Source organism: Schistocerca nitens, chromosome 10, assembly GCF_023898315.1.
Source record: "Schistocerca nitens isolate TAMUIC-IGC-003100 chromosome 10, iqSchNite1.1, whole genome shotgun sequence".
Classification (NCBI taxonomy): Eukaryota; Metazoa; Arthropoda; class Insecta; order Orthoptera; family Acrididae; genus Schistocerca; species Schistocerca nitens.
This window is the reverse complement of record NC_064623.1, coordinates 94,395,511-94,421,224: the sequence shown is the minus strand read 5'-3', so window position 1 is coordinate 94,421,224 and position 25,714 is coordinate 94,395,511. Positions and strand designations below refer to the sequence as shown.

General features: G+C 40.7%; 2 protein-coding genes across 2 annotated transcripts in view; both read left to right on the top strand.

The window, feature by feature from the left end:
- LOC126209773 (gamma-interferon-inducible lysosomal thiol reductase-like) overlaps window positions 1-25,236 on the top strand; it is a 242,070-nt gene extending 216,834 nt beyond the window's left edge. Inside the window, exon 6 of the mRNA XM_049938898.1 lies at window positions 24,551-25,236. Coding sequence (XP_049794855.1) covers window positions 24,551-24,604 — 54 coding nt within the window. The 3' untranslated portion in view covers window positions 24,605-25,236. The remainder of the gene's footprint in view (window positions 1-24,550) is intronic.
- LOC126209908 (serine/threonine-protein kinase TNNI3K-like) lies at window positions 24,642-25,046 on the top strand. Its single transcript, XM_049939029.1, has one exon. The coding sequence runs from the start codon at window positions 24,642-24,644 to the stop codon at window positions 25,044-25,046; it is 405 nt and encodes a 134-aa protein (XP_049794986.1).
- Window positions 25,237-25,714: the final 478 nt, after the last annotated feature.

Genomic DNA, 25,714 nt, shown 5'->3' with positions numbered 1-25,714 from the left:
TTTGGGCCCCATTTTCTCTTTTTCGGTGTTTTCTGTTGGTTGAAAGCTATAGATAACACAATTACAGCATATGTCGAACTATGTTGCCAACCGATAGTGTTTGTCAATACGATTGATGGTACGGTCGGTGAGGTCACTTCAGTATATTTTCAATAAATTTTGAACGTCTGTAAGGGGACTGATGACCATAGATGTTAAATCCCATAGTGCTCAGAGCCATTTTTTTGAACGTCTGTACCGTATCGGTTTGCAATCCTCCCTTCTAACAGGGTTCAACCAGAACGCTCCTCGAGTTGTACTAATAGGAAATCGAAAGACAAATTAGAAAAAGAAACCACTACAGTAAAAGTAACCAGCACAAATAAAATTCATATATGCTTCAAACATGGCGAACGTCTGCATATTACGTCAGGACAACTCAGTACTTCCATAATGGCTGTAGCAAGTTAAAAGGGCTTCGTTCCAAATGATTTTTGATTAATATTGGCGTTACCGTACAATAAAACAATGACCTCTACGGAAAGTACAAATACGCAATGAATATAGTCTCTTGAAACTGATTTACAATTGGCGGATAATAGTGTACAAAACAAAATAGCAGCCTATTATCCAATTATGTCACCAAGTTGGAACCAGAACGCTCCTCGAGTTGTACTAATAGGAAATCGAAAGACAAATTAGAAAAAGAAACCACTACAGTAAAAGTAACCAGCACAAATAAAATTCATATATGCTTCAAACATGGCGAACGTCTGCTTGTTCCGTCATGACAACTCAGTACTTCCATAATGGCTGTAGCAAGTTAAAAGGGCTTCGTTCCAAATGATTTTTGATTAATATTGGCGTTACCGTACAATAAAACAATGACCTCTACGGAAAGTACAAATACGCAATGAGTATAGTCTCTTGAAACTGATTTACAATTGGCAGATAATAGTGTACAAAACAAAATAGCAGCCTATTATCCAATTATGTCACCAAGTTGGCTTTTAACGTTCTATGCCCGCGTTCCATCATTCAATTGCTTGTTGGGTTGTAAGCCGTGATATAATGATGGTGGAAACCGCAAAATGGCGGAATGTGTTCGGTAGAACTCCAAGTTTTATGTTCTTTGTTTTATTAGAAAAAAGTACTTTAGCATAAATTTTTAAAAGTTACGTTTATTCGTCTTAAAATATTTATATTTTTATGTCACTCACACAGTCTAACATCAGCCATATGTGCTGCTCTCAAATCGCGTTGTGTTGGTAATCACTAATCAGGGTTCGTTCAGCTGTTGGCTCCACTTGGCTACAAACATCACGTGTCTCAGCTCTCAGTGAAAGGAGGAAAGTGTGGGAGGGAGTGTGTCTTTGTGGTGGATTTGGACTCGGAGATCATGGCGTCGGGATTTGTAAAGACGTAAGTATTTGGAACAGTTTATTTCTTATTGATGTAGGCCGAGACTGTGAATTTGCTTATAGTGCAAAAGCTTTGTGAGGAGAGTGCCTTTCTCCCTAAAACTTCAACTGCGCACCCATGCCCTTCATTGGCGTGCCTAAATTGTGTGGGAGCGCGATTCGAAGCACTTTCGGACTTTTTCGGTTAGTTTTTCATTTCGTCCCCTTGATTTAACAATTTTTCCTTTAGGAGAAAAATACGAATAATTTTCACACGTACTAAACTTGAACTAGTGTCCTTGTTTGTGTTCGAATTTATTAGTATAGGGGCGGTTTTCATTATAAAAAGCAAAACTTTTTTGTGTTGTCTTAGCTAAATGATGATCGTACGCGATGTAGATATTGTGTACTGCAGTAACTCCCCTACTACCGCGAATAAAGTTCGGAATAAGTGTTTTATGATTGCTTCTTCCTGTTACGGAAGCGTTTCACGAAGTTTATGAATGACACTAACTCTATGTCATGTTTTTACTTATGTTATTTGCTCATTATACCATTGACAATACGCGAGATTGTCTGCTCCCTGTAGCTTGTAGGAGCCCAGCATTTTCGGACATGGCCGAAACGTTGGCTTTAAACTAAAGAAAATACATTCTAAAAACGTAATATTTACTTTGGTTTATTGACCTCCAAACAATTTTTAACAAAATCGGACGAACATGCCTCCAGCAACTAATTTCACCATAAAAAGTGCCACACTCCAGGCGGAAGCAGCCGCCTTCGAGTCCATATAGTATCAAGAGGTAACAGCAGTAATGTTGAAAGCATTACCCGTAATTAAAATGTTAACGTAAAGAAACTTTTAATTAAAAATAAGTTTCACAGAAGTTCAGGTACCATGTTAAGTTTTACAAATCGGCGGAAAGTGTTAGACATAAATAGAATATTACCAATATATTGTTTTATAAACATATTTGTGAAAATGCGGTTGGTAAACAGTTGGTAACAAATAACTTTACATGTTTTCAGTTATGTAATAATTTTGATTTGTTGACATTTAGGGCATAATTTAACATTGGGTGTAACTTAGTTATCACAAGTGAATAGACATTAGCATAACTGAATAACAGCATTGCTTGTACTTAAAAATCACATGATTAGTAATTAACATTAGTGAATAGTCGCTCGTGGGTCTCTACTATTTATATACATAAGAAAACGTGGATTGCCTGATTGACTAGTTTTCGATATGGGATACTTCAGTTAATTTTTCTCGGTGTGCAACATTACTCTGTGTAATATTCTTTTGGTAATTAGATGAGCTGTTAATAAAAACCACCACTGGTGACATTTGCTTATTATTTTGATGATGCCAATGAGAGTATCATGTCTTCGTGACCCTGATCCTCAACACGTCTAAAGATCGAGCTGCCTTCAACATGTTGTGCAAAACACTTTGGTAGAGCAGAGCTAGTGGTAGAGTGGAACTAGTAATAAGCAAATGTGGCGTCATTACATTAATTCCTAATGGTTACTGTATCTCCTCTCCCCCCACCCTCCTACTTCCACTGCTGTTGATTGCATTTGCAAATTGGTTTTTTAAATAATTTAACAAATAATTTGTGCAGCTCAAACCATCTGCATTGAGCTCATGACAATCTATTACTCTTTTTTTGATTGCAATACAGATTAGTTAAATGTCAGACTGTGTGAATGTAGTTGATAACAAAAGATTGCCAAAGTGACTAGTACTCCTAACTAAAGAAGCTATGCCTAATACCCTTTACTTAAACATTTACTTTGGGAAATGGCACACTCCCTATAAGGTCCTGCATCTCCTATGATAGCATTTAATTATGGGGCCACGTGTCATTGAATTGACGGGCTTTTAAATATAAATATGGTGGTCTTATAAAAAATAATTTGACTGCAATCAGCTCTGGCTCTGGGAACACAGCTTCAAATGGAATTGGTATTGGATATTAAATAACAACAAACTATTAAATATACCTTCAGATTTGTTTTCTTCTTTTAGTCTTGCACAATGCGTAGGCTATATGTCCAAGTAAGCAGTGTGTAAAACTTCTCATTTCTTGTGTAGATTTTTTGTATAAAGTTAATGTTCAGCCTTAGCACAGCTTCTTAAATGGATTATCGCAGTAGCTTCCTGCATTCATTGTTGTTGCTTTCACTAATAACTGATCCACACCCATGTCAAACACACGCTCTCTGCAGACTGTAAATTAAGACGGACGACTCAAGACTAGCTAGTAACAATTTCCATTTTCCGCTATAGAAAAAGAGAAATACGGTAGGCAATATGGGCACTCAGTCTTATCTATGTCTCTGGCAACACCACAGTGTTGTCATAGATCTGTAGATGACTACTGTTTTGCGTGCAGCCATTAACACTTCACAGCTGAAAGCTGGCGACCACTACGGCCTGTCTTTTCATGTCGTCTCGACTAGAGGCAATAGGAATCCTCTGTACAAACTTAATGGTTCTTTCCCTTCTTATAGTAAATGGTGTGGGATAAACAACAACTGATTGCCAATGGTAAGTTCGTGTCATACGATTATTGTTCCTTAATAAGTGGATGATCTTCAAAGGTATTTGTCACAAATTGGGCCTGTTAGCTCTGAGTTATTTGTGAGCAACTGGATTAGCTTGTTTCATTCATAGTTTGCCCCTGTAGCTGAACTGAAAATTTTAAAACATTGGTTGGTTTCAGTGTCTCAGGTCTAGTGAATAATGTGAGCAATCCATGTATAACATTGTTTGTTATCTAGATTGTGTCTGGGATGTTTTGTTTTATATGTTTCAGTTGTAGAATCCAGTTCATAAGTTTTGTTTAGGATGTCATTTTTTTCATGGGTGTTGTGGCTGAGACCATCCTGTTTACTAGATCTGTGAGTCTTGTGGGGATGGCAATCCATTGAAGTTTTGGATTGTATTATCTAATTGATATATATTTTGAGATTACAATGATGAACAGAAATGTAGCATAACCTGAGGTATAGGTTAGGGTGAAGGTCATAGTTTGTTTGAATTGGCAAAGCCAAAAATGTTTGGTCTGTACATTGAGCATTCCATATTTACATGTACATTCTTGATGAGAAACCCCTATTTTCCCAATGTGGTCTGATATTTTAAGTTTTATTTGAAGCTGTTAATAACATAAACATTTCTTCACCAAAGCCCCTGAATTCTGTGGAGGTCCCCTTAGTTTATCAGATTTTATTTCATGAATGTATTCATGTTGGTGTGATGTTAAGTTTCCACAAAGCTCTTATCTCCATTGTGTTCATGATATCAGCCTATCAGTGTGATGATAGGTTATTAACTAATCCAATTTACTCACTATCATTGACCATTGGCCTTAATACTGTACAACATGAGTGCCATGGTTAATGTATTGCATTTGTAAATTCTTTGATCAATTGCAGCATGATGAAAGTCAAAATATGATTAATAAATCATTGAGCTCACACTTCAGTAGGGATTTTCCTACGCAAAACACCTGACTAAAAACAATGATTAGTTAGGTGGTTTGCATAGGTGGAAAACCCCTACTGAAATGTGATTTGTAGGTTTCTGGCGGCTGATCATGGGGGTAACCAGTAGACAGGTATGTAGTAAAGACTCAAAAGTGTAGCTACAGCTTTTCTAATTTATGTCATGCCTAACTACCTCCTCATTGCTGGAGTATTCAAAAGGTGGGTGCACCACTTCAAACACCTCCACACAGCAACTGTTTGTTTCACAATGCTGCTTTGTGACAGAGGAAAGAACTGGTAATGTTTGTATTGGGCGATGTGAAGCTGTAAATATTGTGGATTTTGGAGAGAAAGGACTGCAATGAAAGAGGGTTTACATGAGGTAGAGTTGGGTTTTAAGTGTGAACTGGAACAAGTTTTCAATTTTATGCTGGGTGAATCCCAACTTTGACAAAATTTTGGAGGCTGTTCAGGGAAATGTTCATAGTATTATGTCATGTTGGATCTGTGGTCTCTGGTGGCTCTTTACAGACTAATAATGTTACTGCGATTTATTTGGTTTACTACAGAGCTTTGTTTTTGTGAAAATACCTTCACCAGAGTGAGAGCATGTAATGAAGTTTACCATAATATTGAATGTAAAACAGTAATGCAGTAATTCTGACAGATGCAAAAGCATTGTTACGAGATTGCAGTCATTGTAGGAACAGGTCAGCATAGTGTTGCTGTGCTGCTCTGCCATTGTATTCGGTGGCTCAACACAAGATGCATATGTGCCAATTCAGATGTAGAACTATCCATACTTCTGTGTATCACTGTCTGCTTACAGCTGACACTAACGATAAAACAAATCCGAGAGGGAACCTAACACTTTTGAATGCAAGCTGGAGGTCAATAAGAGTAAAGTGGGCATACCTGTTATCGACATGTAATGTTGATGAATGGAAATTTTGTTTCCAAATGACACACACAGCACACATCAATATTTTCACTATTTTGTAGGTTTTTCAGTGCAATACAGATACAAAGATAAATGACAGTACGAAATCAAATGAAATGCAATTACCCTGTGGCAAATCACCAGAGGCTGTGCGTTCCTTAGGGCAAAAGACTCAGAGTACCCCCTGGTCAATGACTGCAATTTTGTTTGAGAGATGTGTATTTATCCTTTGTGTTGGTTTTTAGCTTTACCATGCAGTCACTTTGTTCGTACAGCTGACGATACCAAAACACCAATGCCTACAGCAAACACTACGGAAACTGGAATCCGACATTTCCCTTGACCACAGCTGACGATACCAAAACATCAATACCTAAACATAAAACTACGAAAATTAGAATCAGTCATTTCCCTTGACCTATACAGGTCAACCATAGCTGTTGATACGAAAAACCCAACACCTACAACTACGAAAAACAAAACCAAAAAAACACACACACACACACACACACACACACAGACAGAGGTATTTAAGTATGTTGATTTAAAATATTATCTGAAATGTGTCAATGATTTATGTTGCGCTAGTTGATTCTGCGGTATGAATGGATGTGTTGGCACGTCTGCCATGTGAGGGAATCCTGCTAGTTTTGATAACCTTCTGGCCAGGGTCCTTGCTCGACGCTTATCTCTAAATACGCCGGTAACCTGGTTAGCGTATGTTGCAGCTATTTTAAATTAATCACTGCTCAGTGGCCCAACAGTTTGTCGCCCATCAGAAGCCATGTATGTGTTATCTATTCCTTTATTCTAGTCAATCTATAAGTATGCTATTCTCAATTTTTTACTCTAGGTGGCCCTTAAGTTGCCTTTTTTTTTGGGGGGGGGGGGTGTTAGATGGAGTGCAGCTCCTTTGAGTATAGATTTGTCAATTTCCAATTTATTGTTTTTCCACCATAAAATTTTGTGCCCCACTTGTGACAGGATACTTTCCGGATCAGACACTGAATGTGGCTCTCCAGCAGGGATAAGACTTCCTCAAATCCTGCCCTGAAATGAGATCCATCATCCTTCATGAAACCCTCCCCACTCCACCAAGAGTGTCTTTCCACCATCCACCTAACCTTCGTAACCTCTTGATTCATCTCTATGAAATCCCCAAACCACCCTCTGGCTCCTACCCTTGTAACCGCCCCTGGTGTAAAACCTGTCCCATGCACCCTTCCACCTCCACCTACTCCAGTCCTGTAACCCGGAAGGTGTACACGATGAAAGGCAGAGCCATGTGTGAAAGCACCCACGTGATTTACCAACTGACATGCCTACACTGTGAAGCCTTCTATGTGGGAATGACCAGCAACAAACTGTCCATTCGCATGAACGGACACAGCCAGACAGTGTTTGTTGGTAATGAGGATCACCCTGTGGTTACACATGCCTTTGTGCACGGCCAGCACATCTTGGCTCAGTGTTACACCATCTGGGTTATCTGGATACTTCCCACTGACACCAACCTATCAGAACTCCGGAGATGGGAACTTGCCCTTCAATATATCCTCTCTTCCCATTACCCACCAGGCCTCAACCTCCGCTAATTTCAAGTTGCCGCCCCTCGTACCTCACCTGTCATTCAACAACATCTTTGCCTCTGTACTTACGCCTCAACTGACATCTCTGCCCAACCTCTTTGCATTTACATATGTCTGCCTGTGTGTGTGCGTGCGTGCACGCGAGTGTATACCTGCCCCCCCCCCCCCCCCCCTCCCAGGTAAGTCTTTCCGCTCCCGGGATTGGAATGACTCCTTACCCTCTCCCTTAAAACCCACATCCTTTCGTCTTTCCCTCTCCTTCCCTCTTTCCTGATGAAGCAACCATGGGTTGCGAAAGCTTGAATATTTGTGTCTATCAACATACCAGCACTTTCTCATTTGGTAAGTTAAAGCATCTTCATTTTTTATATATGGGTGGAATCTAACTTTTTTTATTACTATTGAGCTGTACTTAATGTCATATAGTAAAGAGAGGAACTTAGTGGAGGTTAACTGTCGCCGTAAGGTGGTGTGGACGGTGCGCTTTCCTGGCATTCATTTTAATGTTCTAGTCGATGTGTAAACTTGCTAATTATTTTCTCTTTACATGGAGTGTGCCTGCCTTGATGTTATAAGTGATCGTTTCATAGCCAGTTCTTTAACGCGCCTACGTACATATTTATATTTATGGCAGAACTTAAATTGTGTTCGCCTGTTGAACTTTAGTTAAAGTGCAGGAAACTGAATCAGGTGTTCATTATTTTTATAGTACTATTATCTGTCAAGTGTAATATGTGTCATTTTCTTGGTTTGTTATCAAGTATTACAATAAATGCAAATTGCAGTGAAGTGATGTGCTATTTCAGTTGTTCCCATGATGTCCTATCTCCGCATATAATATTTAATTGTTTGATATAAGTCTTTGTGGAAATATTGGAGGGAGGTGCAAGTGTCTCAGATATTATATGTAGAATAAACTGATATCTGAATTCCCTTTTCATAAACAGCATATGTTCCTCATTCCTGTATCCACTGAAGAAGCACAAAGCGTGCAAGGTAGTTATAGCAATGGCAATCTTCTTACTTGTACTTGGTAAGTGGAGTCATCAGCTGCCAATCTGTGGGACAGCTCTTTGCAACTTGGGGTCACAAAATTAGATCAACTGAGCCTACAGAAACCAGATGGCAACTGACATGTGATATATGTGTGCCACACAGTAACAGAATGGAACACTGAATACATTTTTTTTTATTTTTTGGGGATGCAGGTTGTGGTGATGGACTGATTGCAGAATAGCCAGAGGTCTAAATCAAGAGCATAGCCAAATTGCAAGGTGACAGGCTGCGAGTTGGTAAAGCGGTTTCAAAGGTTTTAATTAACTCTTCAAGTGTATGAAATGGTCTCCAGATAATAATATTGTAAGGTATCCACATCTAACATGTTGCAGATTGTAAGTGCAGGAAAAGCTACTATGACACTTGGGGTCAAGGGAAGTGTCAGATTCCTGTAGCTTTTGTAATTTTTTTCCATCATTTTGTTTGTTTTGAGATTGTGTTTTTTTACTGATATATTTAGCTTGTCTCCTCCCTAATACCCCCGTTTCCCACAGTTGTCCCTTTAGTTTGCTTGTATTTTAGGAGGGAGATGTTATTGTCTTATTTATACATCTTTTCGTGTATGTAGCGACATCAATGGCACCATATTGGAGGTGCTTAGAATAGCCATTACTGCCATATTGATCACGTCATGGGTCAAAGCAGACAGGTGGAATCGGACACTTCCGTAATCCCCCTTAATTAGTTAGCAGGTTAGGCTCTGTTAATGAATCCATGCAAATGAGGTAGCAAGTTAAGTTCTACAGTTTTACTTTGCCATTTAACATGTATCGTGATGAGGAAAAGGAAGAATCCAGCTAATTAATTGAAAGTCACTACCTGGATCCAGTATTTGACGATGCGCTCAAAATCAACAGACAAAGGTTAGTCAAGTTTACACTTGCAAACAGCACATGCAGAACACGAGCCTAAGGTGAACATTAAATAAACTGCTCCTTGTTCAGTCATTTACACATTGCCGAAACAAATAATTTTCGCTGAATTACTGTAGACGCCGGAAGGCCCAGTTGCTTGCAAATAATGCAAAATAATGGTTAAAAGTCTTACTGTAAATCCGACAACATCCGTAGGACAGGAGTTTCAATGGACAACCAGACCTCATCCCCTTTAATCCATCTGCGACCAAGACAGTAACATTGGCTGCTCACAAACACGGCAGGCAGCCGGCCGCAGCGCCACAGCGCCATCTGGCTAGGGTAAGGAAACAACAGAGTGCGAAGTGAGAATTTCAAAAGGAACACACTACAGACAAGGAGGAAATGCTGAGAACCAACTGTGACATTTCGTCACGATTCAATATCAAATAGTAAAATATAGTACATAACTGTTGCTGTAGTGGCAGCATCAGTTGCTATAAACAGTAGCTTTGAATGTTGAAATATATACAGATACAAATGATTCATAGCTATGTCACTCTTCAATACAATGTTTATTCAGATGATGTCAAACCCTGGCCACTATAAAAGTCTGCAAATGTTGTTCAACGGCAAACACACAAAAAGGGGTCAGTGCGTGAATGTTTGAACTTAAGTATACCTGCCGCTGGAGCTTGGGAGAGGGGATACTTGCATTTCATTGGCAGTGGTGTGATCATTCATGGCAGTGTCCTCATGATGTGGTGACGGCTGTAGGAAACATGATGGCATAACTGGCGGTGTTTGTATTTGAAAGTGTGGTTGACTGGATAGTGGCAGATACCGCAGCCATAAATTAGTGCCACCTGGTACATCCATAGAAAATCTGCACCCTCCGCTTTTCCCAAGAAAAAAAAGAAGGCACCATCTGCATCTATAGCAGGTTTATTACTTTACATATTTATTCGTGCAGCAATCCTCTGAAACTGCAATAAGATTTGTCATCATAGTGCTATAAAAATAGATAGCACAAAATATACATACACATAGAATATATAAATGTTTTTACGAGAATCGGGCATATGGTTGATTGTGGTCTTGTTGAAGGAACTGTCCCAGCATTTGCCTGAAATGATGGAGAACCTTAAACACCAGCACCAAATGTAGTAATCTCCAGCCTCCTGAATGAGAGTTTCAACAAGGGTACTGTCTCATTTGGTGGGTTCCTATAATGCAATGTTATTTTGCTTATGCACAGTTCGCATTAGATGACTTACAAGTGCAATGGTAAACTGTATTTTATATTGTAAAATGTAGTTAACAACTACACATACTATGGGCATTGGTGACTCCTGTACCACAAAAATTCTGCAATGTCCTTGCAGTTCCTTGAGAAAACTGACTTCAGTCCCATGTACATCTTCGTCTCGTCCCTTCAATCTGCCCAGAAAGCTGAGTCAACATCGCCCCGTAATAGTGGGATGTTGAGCTCAGGGTAATCACAAGACATTATCATTCACTATATGTATTGGCACCTCCTTAAAATGATACACAGTGGTTGTGTATTGTGAGAGATTGTTGTAGATGTATCCTGCAACTTGGATGCGAAAGCAATCTTTGTGGAGTATGCATTACCTGTGAAGCATATAATAGCTGCCTTTTTAAACAGATGTATTTTAGTAAGCTTTCTTATCTCATAGGCAACTTTTTAGTATTCCCTTATGGAAAATGCTATTTTGTTTTTGTTTGTTTTTTAGGTGGTAAATATGCAAGACAAAACTGGCTCTTGTTCCATGATAATGCGTAGAACTTTAAGTGAAATACTTAGTAATGTTTTCCTAATTATTACAGTTGACTGATAAACATACTCACTTAGTGCAGTAAGCAGACCTAGTTCTTTAAAGAGTTCTTTACAACGAACCTTACTACTACTGCTGCTGCTACTACTACTACTTATTATTATTATTATTATTATTATAGTAGTAGTAACCTTTTTCTGCAGTTTGAAAAATATATCTGTGTTCTGTGCAATTGACCCCCAGAAAAGAATTCCAAAGTAAAGAAATGAGTGTACATAGGAATAATATGTCACCAAAAGCCATCGGTTGCTCCAAATTTGATAGAATCCTAACACGCTGATATTCTTTTTTGCTATTATCTTTATGCATTCATTCCATGTTAGGCAATTGATATTCATCCCTAAAAACTCTGTGCTCATTGCCCCAGTCTATAGATTTATCATTTGGGCCATTTCATGCCAAATGGTCTAATTTCAGGAAAAGATCCCACATGACCATCATGGATTTTGCTGAAATTCTTTGTCAACATGTGCACTGTTCCCAGTGAACATTGGTCAAGTTTTACTTTTGCCTATGTAATATATGGAGAGATAATCATTAGTTTTATCCAGTAGTGCAGCTATCAACAGTGGACTCGTTAGCTTCCAGCAACTTTGGGACATATCTCTGGCAAGATCTTCTTGACAGAGACAAAACTAGGACATCCTGTACAACTTTTTGTGCTCTCTTAAGTGAAGAAATAAATAGGATTTACCGTGCGAATTGCATATGGCTAATTTGAAACAAGGTTGACAAAAAATAGATGCCCAAGAAAACTTAAGTTTAGCTTTTTGTATCTCTGGAAGTAATTGCAGGATGAAACCTAGCAGTAATAACTTATCTACCCAAGGTCTTAGAGTATAAAATTTCAGTCTCCTACTGCTTTCCAATAGTTTACAAATCAAAGGCAAAGTTCACCATTTTTCTACAAATGCCAAAAATAGCCATCTTTAGCCCTCTCTTATGAAAGAGTTTTCTGCCGACACATTTAAGTAGCTGCATTACAGTGACCATGTTCTAAATCGCATAAATAACATTTGGTTTTGAAATTTGGACATATAACGCACTAAAGAAGAATGAGGTGGAGGTGCATTGAAAATGGGCCCATACACTGCTGGTCAACAAATTAAATCTGCAAATTTTAAGTTGTACAATTCTTTAGTACTCTGTGGAAGGTAATATCAGAAGTTGACTGTGAAAAACTGCACGTAAATATTTTTTTATGCACCTGTACAGCATTCAGCTTCACAAAATTCTTTTTATAATAAATGAAATTGAATAAGAAATCCGATAAAAAGAATAGTTTTCTATTTTTGATGGCTCTAATAAATTGAGGTAATCATTTTACACAAGTGTAATTTTTTGGGTTCTGTCTTACCAAAATTTCTTCCCTAAGAGACCTTGTCTAGCATTTGACACTGGTGTAAATGTATCAGCAGCTTTGAAATCTGTGTAAAGAAACACTTACCAGGTTTTGGGACTTGCAGTAAAGAAACTTGTGCATGGCTGCTGATACACAGTTATCAGGTGTGGCTCTTATGATGATGAGAATGCTAGTTTTCTCACTTTAAAGTGAACCAGCAGTGGTAAAGCCACCATGGACCATGTTATGTTATGTTAACCAGGGACCTAGAAATGACGGAGAGGCTCCGTCCCCACCGCAGCCGCAGTGGTCTGCAACCCCACGACGACTACCGCAGTCCACTTCGCTCCTCCTCCGCCCCACACCGAACCTAGGGTTGTTGTGCGGTTCGGCCCCCAGTGGGGTCCCCCCAGGGAATGTCTCACACGAGATGAGTGTAACCCTATGTTTGCGTGGTAGAGTAATGGTGGTGTACGTGTACGTGGAGAACTTATTTGCGCAGCAATTGCCAACATAGTGTAGCTGAGGCGGAATAAGGAGAACCAGCCCGCATTTGCTGAGGCAGATGGAAAACCGCCTTAAAACCATCCACAGACTGGCTGGCTCACCAGACCTTGACACAAATCCGCGAGGTGGATTCGTGCCAGGGACTGGCGCTCCTTCCCACCCGGAACCATGGACCATACCAACACATTTATACTATTTTTCATATATTCACTAATGTTCCAGGTTCTAGGCGCTTCAGTCTGGAACCGCGTGACTGCTACGGTCCCAGGTTTGAATCCTGCCTTGGGCATGGATGTTTGTGATGTCCTTAGGTTAGTTAGGTTTAAGTAGTTCTAAGTTCTAGGGGACTGATGACCATAGATGTGAAGTCCCATAGTGCTCAGAGCCATTTGAACCATTTTTTTAATCTCATGTTCCACATTAACTGTAAACTATGCAAACAGTGTATCTTAAATCAGAATTAAACTAGCACATCAATAGCATTAAACAATAAAAAGGCATACTAATAAGTCTCTGTAACATGTATCCATTCCAAAAAGTATAAGGAAGACTGCTGTGAACTTCAAAATTTACACACTGTGACAGTGGTGTAAAACCTGCAGACTATTTGTACAGTGTGTGCTGCCATTGTGGTGCAGTTATTATACTTCTGCGATCTCCACTACCTTGGTAATGCACAATTAGACTATCAAGTTTATAACCAGTTTTACTGTAGATGTAGCAGAAAACCTGACTGAAAAATATCGCAATAAGTTGTGAAAACAAGACACCCCTTCCTTTGAAGCTTTGAGTTATCCGGACTTTCTTATTTCTAGTCATAAAAACTTTTGGTATTGCGTACGCCAGAGGGTACTAAACAATTGTAGAACATAATGAAAGTTGTCGGATTTATCAGTGGACTATGAGGCCATTTTCAATGCAACTCAACCTTTCCGTTCTTCTTTAGGGCCTCACATGCTTGCATTTGGAAACCTAATATAGTTTTTCGGTGGTTCAGAACATGGTCTTTGTAGTGAAAAATGTTTTAGACAATTTGCGAACAACTTTTTTTTTAAGTGGACCAAAAACAGCTATTGTTTGTTCTTTTCAGAAAAATTGTCAACTTCTCCCTCAATTTGCCTGTCTCTCAATTCTTTTCTGAGATACAAAAAGCTAAACTTAATCTCCCCCTCAGAGTGTCTATTTTTTTGGCCAACTTTGCTTCAACTTAATTTGGTTGTGAAAAAGCCGGTTCTTGAATTTGAGACTAGTTATTAAAGGAAGCTGAAGGTCTAGAGAATGTTTGTTGGTGGGAATTCATGGAATCTGAAGCCATCGGATTAATGACTGTGTAGTTATTTCCTTTGAGTCATGTCTGCTCTGAATCATATTGCAAGTCTTGCCTCTAAATATCACACAAAAGTAATCTGTTGTTGGGATTTCAATGCAAGTTATGCCACCTGCTGCATCATTTCTTTACTAGGTGTTCAACAACTACATTATTCGTCATCCATGTGATTACACCCAAGTGAAGGTAGCTTACGTTCTTTCTTCTCCTGCTGATATCAGCACTTAAGTGATTGTGTATGCAATAAGGATTTCAGTGTCACTGGACCTCAAGTTTTTTGGAATTGTTAGAGCTGATAATGAATGAAGCTGTTCAAAGCTGTTATCTGCAAGCAGAAATGGAATGTTTCTAATGCAGTATGACTGTAAGTTAGGCAGTCATTATGCTTGCCCCTGTTGACAATTTAAATAAACTGAAGATGTACTTAAAAGAAATTACTATACCTCCATCTCAGATAATTACCATGGGTATGGTACACTAAAACTGTTCAGTCAATATTGCATTAAAAATTTCATATAAAGTGCCTGAATATCAAAGTGCATTTGTAGTAAGGGACAAAGAGTGCTAGTAATCCAGAAGTGAGCAGTTAAGGAAGCATTGTGTGGCCAAATATGAAGCAATTGGTTCAACATTGTTTTATTTCATTTGAGCTCTTTTTCAAAAGAAAACTGTTGCATACTTATCATCACAGTATGTGTACTTGAGTTTAAGGTGCTTCAACCAAAAGTGCCTTTGTCAGATTGGAGTATATAATGTGCCATACTGGATATTCATGGTAAATACTGCAATATTTGAAACACTTAACCAGTATTGTACTGCAATGTGCATCTTTGTCTCTGTGCCTATGATATGTTACTTACACAATGTGCACTAACTGGCTTGTTGGTACACGTTGTCCAGAGATCAGTGGTGATCATTGCTAAGGGAGCCATGAGCTCATCCTTGTTTGTGTGAACTGCCTGTTAATGGTCCTTGTCACTGAATCACCAGTGAGCACTGAGTGCCCCTGTCAGTTGCTTAGTCTTCTCATTTTGTCGTCTTTCTAGGTTGAATGCTTCCTACTTGATGTCGTTTCCAGCCATAGTTCCCCAAGTAACGCCAACATCGTCGAATAGTGGCAGTGCTCCTGTTAAATGTCAAGCAATTTGCCGATCACTCTAACTGGCTTCCTGCTTCCTGAAGCCCAACTGCATGTCCCCTCTCAAATGCTGACACCTGTTCAGGTGCCTATCTGTGAGGCATAGTTACTGTCCAACAGAGAACATGGAATGAAATTCAGAAAGATTGTGTGTCCTGTTTATTATCCTTGCCACCTGTGCAGTGAAATTGCTCTGCAGCCTCACACGTTCACCCATCAGTCGCCAAAAATTGCAGTTGTACATTTTCTGTTGATAACTGTATGTATTTCAGTTTGTGACCAATTACCACAACACCTTCATTTTATGTCATAGTGTAATTTTTATTATATTGATCCATTTTATGCGCCATGGTTTTGAAATTAAAAAATAGAAATACTTTAAATAAATATTGTTTATTGTTAATCAGACTTCTATTTGTCCCAATGATTGCAACATACAACTCAAAACAAACTAGTAGGACCTGCCGCCTATCACTATACGGAACTAGTACTTTACATTGATAAGTGCCGACAAAAGGGGGGAGGGGCAGAAGAGAAGGTGGTAGTGTGTGCACTTGGCCCATCCTGATACCTGGGATATAGACTTTGTCTAGCGATAATTCTCTCTTTCCACTTTGAGGTTTATTAATTTAGCATTTTTCCCCTGCCCACAATATCTCCTCAATTGTTTACTTTTTTCAGTTTCAGATTTTTTACTTTCAGTGAAAATGCATCATAAGTTTTTTATGAAGAAACATTTATGAAAAACTAATAGGATACATTGATTGTAATCACAAGAAGAATGCTGTTAAGAATGTTGGGTCCGGGAAGGGGTTAAGCTCTCAGGTTTTCACAACTTGTCTGGTGCAATCCCCAACTATCAGTCTTCCCTCATCATCTCATCTAGTAAGTATCTCCTAAACTGGTGTTCTGGACGATTTCTCTGAACTCTCCCCATTTTATACTTCTCACCAGTCATTTTCCTTTGCACGTCTGTCTTCCCCCCTCAACCCTTATGCCAGAAGGAGCCATTGCCTCCAAAAGCTTGCAAACTTCAGTATCCTCATATTACGTTCTCCTGCTGTCTCTTGGAGAGTAGAATTTTTATCCATCTAGTTACATTATATTCACAAAAATTCTAGTATTAGATAGCAAACTGTGACATTTTAAATTTATTTATACATAAATAGTTTACTTAGTGAAAAGTAAAGCAGAAGAATGGGGTAAAAAAACAAAATGACCTGAGGGAGTTGATAACCCAAGTGAGTTGATAACCCAGGTATATCATGGCAGCTGAAGTATTAAAATAGGTTTCAGATGTCTCTAATGACCTTGTTGTCGACGGGACGTTAAACAACACTAACCTAACCTAACCCCCCCTCCCCCCCCCCTCACACACGCACTCGCACTCTCTCTCTCTCCCTCCCTCCCTCCCTCTCTCTCTCTCTCTCTCTCTCTCTCTCTCTCTCTGTCTGTGTGTTTGTGTGCCCAACATCTAGCTACTGTCACCACCACACGACAGTGGTACAGGCTGATCTCAATTACCTCAGACAGTGTCATCCTTTACCTAAATAATATTGCTGCATATAATTGTGCAGTAGGTATTTCATGAATATAAACATTGCTGCAGTCAATTTCACCCTGCAGACTCCTAGTGATGTACTTTCCTTGTAGTTCCATACATTTCACCCTGCAGACTCCTAGTGATGTACTTTCCTTGTAGTTCCATACAGATAGAGCTTCCCTCCTCTGGAACATTGATGGGACAACAGTGTAGAAAATTCAAAGTTCTGTGGTGTGCATATTTTTGAAAACACATAGAAGCTCTGCTAAAACAGTTAGATTTGGCCAACAAATCTAGTAACACTGTTTGACAGTACATAATAACCTTGTTTATTTGGGCTAGGTGGGACCAGATGTAATCCAGATTGCCTAAAATCTGGATAATCCATAATACCGGGTGATCAAAAAGTCAGTATAAATTTGAAAACTGAATAAATCGTGGAATAATGTAGATAGAGAGGTACAAATTGACACACATGCTTGGAATGGCATGGGGTTTTATTAGAACCAAACAATGTCTGACAGATGGTGCTTCATCTGGTCAGAATAGCAATAAGCATAACAAAGTAAGACAAAGCGAAGATAATGTTCTTTACAGGAAATGCTCAATATGTCCACCATCATTCCTCATCAGTAGCTGTAGTCGAGGAATAATGTTGTGAACAGCACTGTAAAGCATGTCCGGAGTTATGGTGAGGCGTTGGCGTCGGATGTTGTCTTTCAGCATCCGTAGAGATGTCGGTTGATCATGATACACTTGCGACTTCAGGTAACCCCAAAGCCAATAATCGCACGGACTGAGGTCTGGGGACCTGGGAGGCCAAGCATGACGAAAGTGGCGGCTGAGCACACGATCATCACCAAACATCGCGCGCAAGAGGTCTTTCACGCGTCTAGCAATACTTGGTTTATTTTTTTGGTTCTAATAAAACCACATGTCATTCCAAGCATGTGTGTCAATTTTTACCCCTCTATCTACATTATTCCGTGGTTTATTAAGTTTTCAAATTTATACCGACTTTTTGATCACCCAGTATTCTACTAAATGTACTTAATATGTGCTACAATATACACACTTCTCATTTTTGAACAGTAAACCCTTTCTTGGCAGTTAAAGTCTGTAGTTGCTGTAATCTACTCACATTTATTTGCTGAAATAGAGTGTAAGTTTCTTTTGTTTCAAACTTGTGTGATACTTGAGAGCAGAACGACAGCAAAGACGTTTAACGAATGTCAGCGCGGCTATGTTGTTGCCGGCTAATGTATTATGCATTGGCTGTGACGAGCTTTCCATCTTTCTAATCAACCTTGGCTGGCTGTGAAGTTAGGCTAACCATGAGGTGGTTTGCTGTATGTTTGGTGCCTCTTGCTGCAGGATTGGAACAGATGGTGGAACACTGCTCTCTTTCCTCATTGAATCAAATGAAGTATTGTACCACAGTTCTGCAAATTGTCTTTGTCATTTATCACCATTTTCAAGTAGTAGTCTTAAATTTCTTTTTGGTTCTTCCTTCATTCTGACAGCACGTTCTACATCAGTTTTTCAACCATTTTCCTTTGTTATGCTTAGTGAGTGCCTCCAACTTTTTGTGTATCGAAACAACCACTTTCTTTCACTTCCAAGCCATTTCACTTGCACACATTCAAAACACAGGAAGAAATGAACAATACCAGCATAGTTTCATAACTCTGTAATATCACAGATCTCAACTGGCTGTAGTAAGAGTAATTGTAGTCTGAAATATGGGACACACAATGCTACCCACAGACCAACAAACTTACTATACATTTACTTTACCATACTAACTGTATACCACAGATCTTTGCATTCTTACGAAATGTGCACTGCCACCCCGAGCATGTATATATTACTGTTAAGCTCCTCAATTCTAGAGAGAGACTTTGTTGTTGTTGTTGTTGTTGTTAGCAGCAGCAGCAGCAGCAGCAGCAGCCCTAACACTGGTTTGACACATTTCTGCATGTGGTAATCCATCACATGCAAGTCCCTTCATCTCAGCACAACCATTGTATCCTGCATCCACTTGTACCTGCTTACTGTTGCCTTTACAGTTTTTACTCCAGTCCCCCTCCACAGTTCAGTCTGCTCAACCATGCCTGCCCCCTTGATGGTTGGGGGCTTCCCCCTTGCTGCTTTCCCCAAACCTACTGTGGGATCAATAGCTTCCCACCCACCAGCGACATTGGTTCCCACATCCCAGCCAGAGACAAATCGCCTTCCTCCAGCTTCTCTACCAAGGAAGGGTTCCGTCAGGACATATTCTTCAGACTTCCGCAGGTCTACAACCGGACACTATTCAGTGGCTAAAGGCTGGCCGCAGAGTTTCATGATCGCCGTCGTTACCTCAAAATGATTCAGAGAAGCCCTCATATTCATTGATGTTCTAAAGAGAGGAAAGACAAGAAAAGTCCTCCAAGAATGAGGACATTCTGGTGGTCCCGAACCCCCCAAAATCCCACCTGTTTCACTCCTGTGGCCAAGGTGGTGACTCAAGCTCCTGAGGTCCTGATACACACCACACAACAGAACCTAAAACTTACGTGTGTAGATGACATAACTGCTCAACCAGTGGCAGAATGTGATCCTGAGGCATAACTTGCCCCTTGGTTCCTTCATGGCCTCACTGTTCATTGACAACATTATTCTCCAGTGGAGTTGTAGCAGTTTTTTCCACCACCTGGCTGAGCTACAATAGTTTTGAAGCCCTTCGCCTGCCTTCTGCATTGCCCTTCGGGAGACTTGGTTCCCAGCAATGCAGACCCCAGCCCTTCCTGGATACCGAGGATGTTAAAAGAATCGTGCTGCCTATGACAGGGTGTTGGGCGAAGTTGGCACACGTGTTCCAGACACTTCTTAATGCACCTTTGGAGGCTGTGACTGTTTGGGTAAGGCCATTTTAGGATATTACCACCTGCAGTGTTTACTTCCCTACATATGAAGTGTCTCGGAAGATACCGTTTGCATTGGTTTCTCAACGCCTCCCACCTTTCCTAATCTCGAGTGATTTCAATGCCTTTACCACTTTGTTGGGTGGAACCATGGTCATTGGTCACGGTAAAGACCTCGAAAACTTACTGGCACAATGTCATCTTTGCCTCCTGAATACTGGTACCCCCACTCACTTCAGTGTGGTGCGTGGAACCTTCTCGGCCATTGACCATTCCATCTGCAGCCCTTTTCTTCTCCCATCCATCCACTGGAGGGTCCATGATGACCTGTCTGGTAGTGACCACTTCCTGATATTCATGTCCCTCCGTCAGTGTCAACCTTCTGGATGCCTGTCCAGATGGACTCTCAACAATGCTGACGGGGATGCTTTTGCCTCTGCTGCCGACCTTGGCTCCCCACAGCATGGAGTGATCAATGAGGGAGCCATTCTTTCTGCAGCTGTTTCAGCAATCTCCTGTTCCTCGGGCCCACCTTGACGGAAGACAGTACCGTGGTGGCCCTGAGAAGTCACTGAGGCCATTAGAGATCGTAGGTGGGCTCTCCAATGCCATAAGAGGTACCCATTGATGGGGCACCTCATTGCCTTTAAGCGGCACCAAGCCTGGGTTGCCACTTAATAAAAAGACAGAAGCAAGAATGCTGGGAACAGTGTGTTTCAACCATCGGACCGTGTACCTCTCCTTAGCAGGTTTGGGCTAAGATCAGACATCTCTTTGGATACCAGACACCTGCAGGTGTACCTGGTATTAATTGAATGGCACTGTCTACACTGACCTAGACACCATTGTCGAACATTGGGCTCTGCATTACACCCAAGCCTCAGTGTCAGAATTATCAACCTGCCTTTCATGCCCTAAAAGAGCGGTTGGAGTGAAAGCAATTATCTTCTACAACAAGCCACTTGGAGCTATATAATGCTCCATTCAGTGAGTGGGAATAGATTCAGTATCTTAGCCCACTGCCCTGATACAGCTCCAGGGCCAGACCACATCCACAACCAAATGATAAAGTACCTACCTGTGGCTTGTAAGCATCAAATCCTTGCCATTTTTAACCACATCTCAAGCGATGGTGAGTTTCAATTGCACAGACAAGAAAGCATCGTTGTCCCAGTATTGAAACCAGGTAAGCACACTCTACAGATGGACACTTATCAGCCAATTAATCTCACCAATGGTCTGTGCAAGTTATTTGAACGCATAGTGTGGCATGGCTGTGTTGGTGCCTTGAGTTTCAGGGCCTTCTGGCTCCGTCCCAAAGTGGTTTTTGCCAAGGCGGTTCCACTACTAGTAATCTGGTTAATGTGGAGTCTGCCATCCGAACAGCTTTTGCCTGATGTCTTCTTTGATCTGCAAAAGACTGATACCACATGGTGACACCACATCCTTGCTACCTTACCTGAGTGGAGTCTCTGGGGTTGCACTCCCGATTTTCATCCAGAACTTCCTGTCGCACTATACGTTCCAGGTTTGAGATGGTGTTTCCCACAGTACCCCCCACATCCAAGAAAATGGGGTCTGGCAGTGCACTGTACTGAGAGTCCCTATCTTTCTAGTAGCCATTAATGGTCTAGCAAAAGCTGTGGGATCCTCAGTATCACAGTCTTGCCTCTACTATTGCTTCTGTAGGAAGAGTGTTGCTGAAAGTAGACTGCAATGTGCTATTCGAAAGGAGCAGGCTTTTGATTTTCTGCCGACAAGACTCACCCTGTGCCCTTTTGTTGACATTGTGCTGTTCACCCACAACCAGAAGTTTACACCTCGATGACCAGCTACTCAGTGTGATGGAGATGTCACCTTTTAGTGCTGGTCTTAAGATTCCCAGTTGACATGAATTCCCCATCTTCGCCAGCTTAAGTGAAGGTGCTAGTTGCACTTAATCCACTTCACTGCCTGAGTAAAACCAGCAGGGTTGCAGATTGCACTATCATTCTACAGCTTTACAAAGTCCTGATAAAATCTTGCCTCAATTATGGGAGTCTGGCATACAGTTCTGCATTGCCCTCAGCATTGTGGACACTGGAGCTGATGTCCCATTGCAGGGTTTGACTTGACATGAGCCTTTAAACTAGCCTTGTGAACGGCTTACTTGCGGAGACTGGGATCCCTCCATTGCAGATCAGGTGCCAACAGCAGCTTGTTAGTTGTGCTACCCACATTCACTGTTCCCCTAAACATCTGAACTACGTCTCCTCTTTCTAAACATGGTAATCCATCTCTTACAATGGCTGCCCCAATCAATGATTACATTCAGTCTGCATCTGGTCTGTCCTCTCTGAACTTCATTGTTTCCTCTTCCACCTTGCCTCTGGACCCAGTCTGATACACCTCATTAGTGCATCCCTCAGTGACAGGTTTCTTTTCACCTATCACATGGTCAGAAAGACTCGGTTCATCCCAAGGCCTTTTATTGGCAATTTTTCTCCAACCTTGGCGCACCCCGGGGTTCAGAAGTTGTCTACACTGATGGCTTGCTGGTGATACAGGCTTTGGTTATACTTGCGCAGGACGTCCTTAACTGCTGTGCTTGCCAGATGGCTGTAGTGTTTTCACTGTGGAGTTGGTAACGATCACTTGAATATCCATTCCTGCAGTGATGGGTCCTTTCTCATCTGCTTGGGTTCCCTGAGAGTGAACTCGTTGATAGCGTGGCTGAATTGGCTACCAGTAAACCAGATTGGTACTTCAGAAACAGACCACTGATCAGTATTACACTGTCAAGTTTGAGGTGCCTGGAATACGGGATGGCTCACTTGGATTTCACCAAACAAACTAAGGGTGACAAAGGAGATTACAAATCTGTGGAAGTCATTCATGCTGGCCTCTCTCAAAGACTCTTTATTATCCTTTGCCAGCTCTGCATTGACCATACTCAGCTGACTCGTGGTCATCTCCATAGTGAAACTCTGCCCCACTGTCATTGTGGCTCCCATTTGACGGTGGTGCACATTATGCTGGACTGTCCCAACATAGCCTCCCTGTGGTGGACTTCTAATCTCCCAAACTCGCTGCCCCTGGTGTTATGAGACGATGCCCCAGCAGCTGATTTAGTTTAGAGTTTTATTCGTGAAGTGGGCTGTTACCACTCTCATTAAGGGAGGGCCACTTAACCTTATTGGCCCATCAAGTGGTTGGCAGAACACTGTGTTGCCCCCTCTGCCCAAACTGCATATCATCACAAACAAATAGGTAATCATTGAGAGGCCTTCCATTCCACTCCATGAACTGATTGACTTATTAGCATCCCAGTGCCCCAATGTTTAATCATTTTTATGTCCATTTCATTGAAGGTAGCTTTCCTTCTTTCAAGCATATTGTGTAATATCTCTTTTGCTGCTGCTGCTGCTGCTGCTGCTGCTGCTGCTGTTCCCTCCATTTTGATGTTAAAAGTCGGATGCGCACAGTGACAAACACAACTCGGTAACAGCGATCTGGTGAGGCTACGCGTTTCAAACAAGGAGTAATCAAACTTCCAATTCTAAACTCCAATCCAGTGACTCCGTCTAAAGTGGTTAGTTCTTCGGAATTGAAATAAACCAGTAATGAGATAATTAGGAATTATTGTTATGATTTGGCTGTTACAAATAAGTAATTAATTATTGTGATAAAATGGAAAAATCAAGAATGAAATAATGACAGTATTATGAAAAGAATACAGACGTCGAAAGAATGCTAGACGTGAGCTTTTGGCCGAAAGGGCTTAAAAAAACAACACATCACCTCGGCCTCGGTGGTCAGACATAGTTCTCAATAAGAAGACTTTTTGGCAGAAAGCATACATGTAATGTACAGCAGTCATTTTGTTGACCTGTGTGCAACTCGATCATCTCCTCTATATGATGGTTAGCAATCTTTACTTTTCAATAAAAAAGTAAAGTACCTTAATACTGACTGCAATTTTGGTGCAGTGAAAGGTTGAATTTTCTTTTTCAAAAGAACAAAATTAAGAAAAAAGTTTTGTACTTACAAATTATTGACCAAATCAAAAAATTATCATCATACTTTCACTGTTGCAAATTACTCTCACTCCATCCAGATTGTTTCCTGTCTCTCAGGTTTTAGTATTAAGCATAAGGAGAGAAAGTTCATAGAGAGAGATTTGTCCCATTTATGCTGTTTGATAGAGACATATTACCTCAGGGTTACTAAAGGATTTCTATTTGGTAGTGATGGAGACGGTGACTGCTGACAGCTCTCAAATTCAGGAAGACACATTCGTCATCGTGTTGCTTGAGGAACTATAAGAGGGCTTTTGAGCTTGATAGCTAAGTGCAATTGCAGTTTGATACTGTGTCATGAAACCCAAAATTTTTGCATGCAGTTATTCATGAGCAACACTTTGTGAAAATTTTGCCAAAACTTTTGCAGTTCGGTTTCAAGTCCTCATCATGGTAGCACAGAGGAAAGTGTGTGTGTGTGTGTGTGTGTGTGTGTGTGTGTGTGTGTGTGTGTGTGTGTGTGTGTGTGTGTATCGTGCACATGTGCAGTGGGGTACATAAATGTGTCTTATTAAAAGGATGGAGATAAATAAAACACTTTTTCTTTTTTGCAGCCCAGACGGTCAAACAATAGCTGCCCTTGCTTTGAGCTGTGCTGCAATATGTGATAGTAAGGATAACATCCGTTTGCTAGTTGCTGGTGGAATGCCTGTAAACGCACGAGCCAAGACTGGGTGGACTGCACTGCATGTCGCGGCGATCGTCGGGCGCCCTGCAGCGGTGAAATGTCTGCTGGAGTGTGGTGCAAATGTCAATGCGAGGAGTGACAAGCAGGAGACACCCCTACACTTTGCCGCATTGTATGGCAGAGTAAAGGAAGTAGAGCTGCTGATTGCTGCCAAAGCAGACCTGGAAGCAGCTGACGAGATGGGGGACACACCCCTGCAGTTGGCTGCGGCATGGAACCATGAGCGTGTGGTGAATGTGCTTCTGAAGGCTGGTGCGAAAATGAGAGACAGGGGCTTCCAGGAAAGGGCTCATACGTGCGTTATGGAGGATGTGAGCAACCTTCTCCTACATCTTAAATTGGATGTAGGAGAAGAACAGTGAGGTACATGCACACACAGTACATGCACACAGCTCACTGATACGTGTGAACAATGGCATTCAGGTATTGTGGACAGAGATGAGAAGATGTTAAAGAGCTGAATTTTTTTTCTGAACTGTGTCGTAATAAGTGACTGGCATCTGCCGCTGATGTTCATCTCAATGTCATTAATAATAAATGTCATTAAATGTACGCCATGCATGTTGTGACTTTTAACTTCGTTTCTTGACCTCTGAGAAGGTGATAAAAACTATGGAACCAGAGTACTTAACTACAGCTTGGATATTAGACAATGTAAAGTGAAAGTTATTTTGGTTTCTTTTGGTGTGGTTGCATCACAATCTATAATTAATTATTTATAAATAGTTAGAAATGACAAAGTGCATGCTTAAGAATTCAAAGTTTCTTGAAAACAGTTGAAAATATTATTGAATTTAGTTTTGTCCTATTTTAATTACAAAATAAATATTGACTATGGCAATATAGGCTTTGATTTATTTTACTGATGGAATATTCTCAGGTTACCATCCAAGTAAGTGTCGCACTATTACTATGTTGCCACTGAGTTTTTCCTTGTTCACTTGTCACAGTGATCAGATTTCAGAGGAAGTCCTCTTTAGTGCATTGTTGAGGAAACTCTTGCTTTCTACACTAGCATGAGGCTTGCTAA

What these genes read in the sequence shown, in the direction of transcription:
- LOC126209908 (XM_049939029.1), top strand. Translation starts at nt 24,642, where the DNA reads ATGCCTGTAAACGCACGAGCCAAGACTGGGTGGACTGCACTGCATGTC.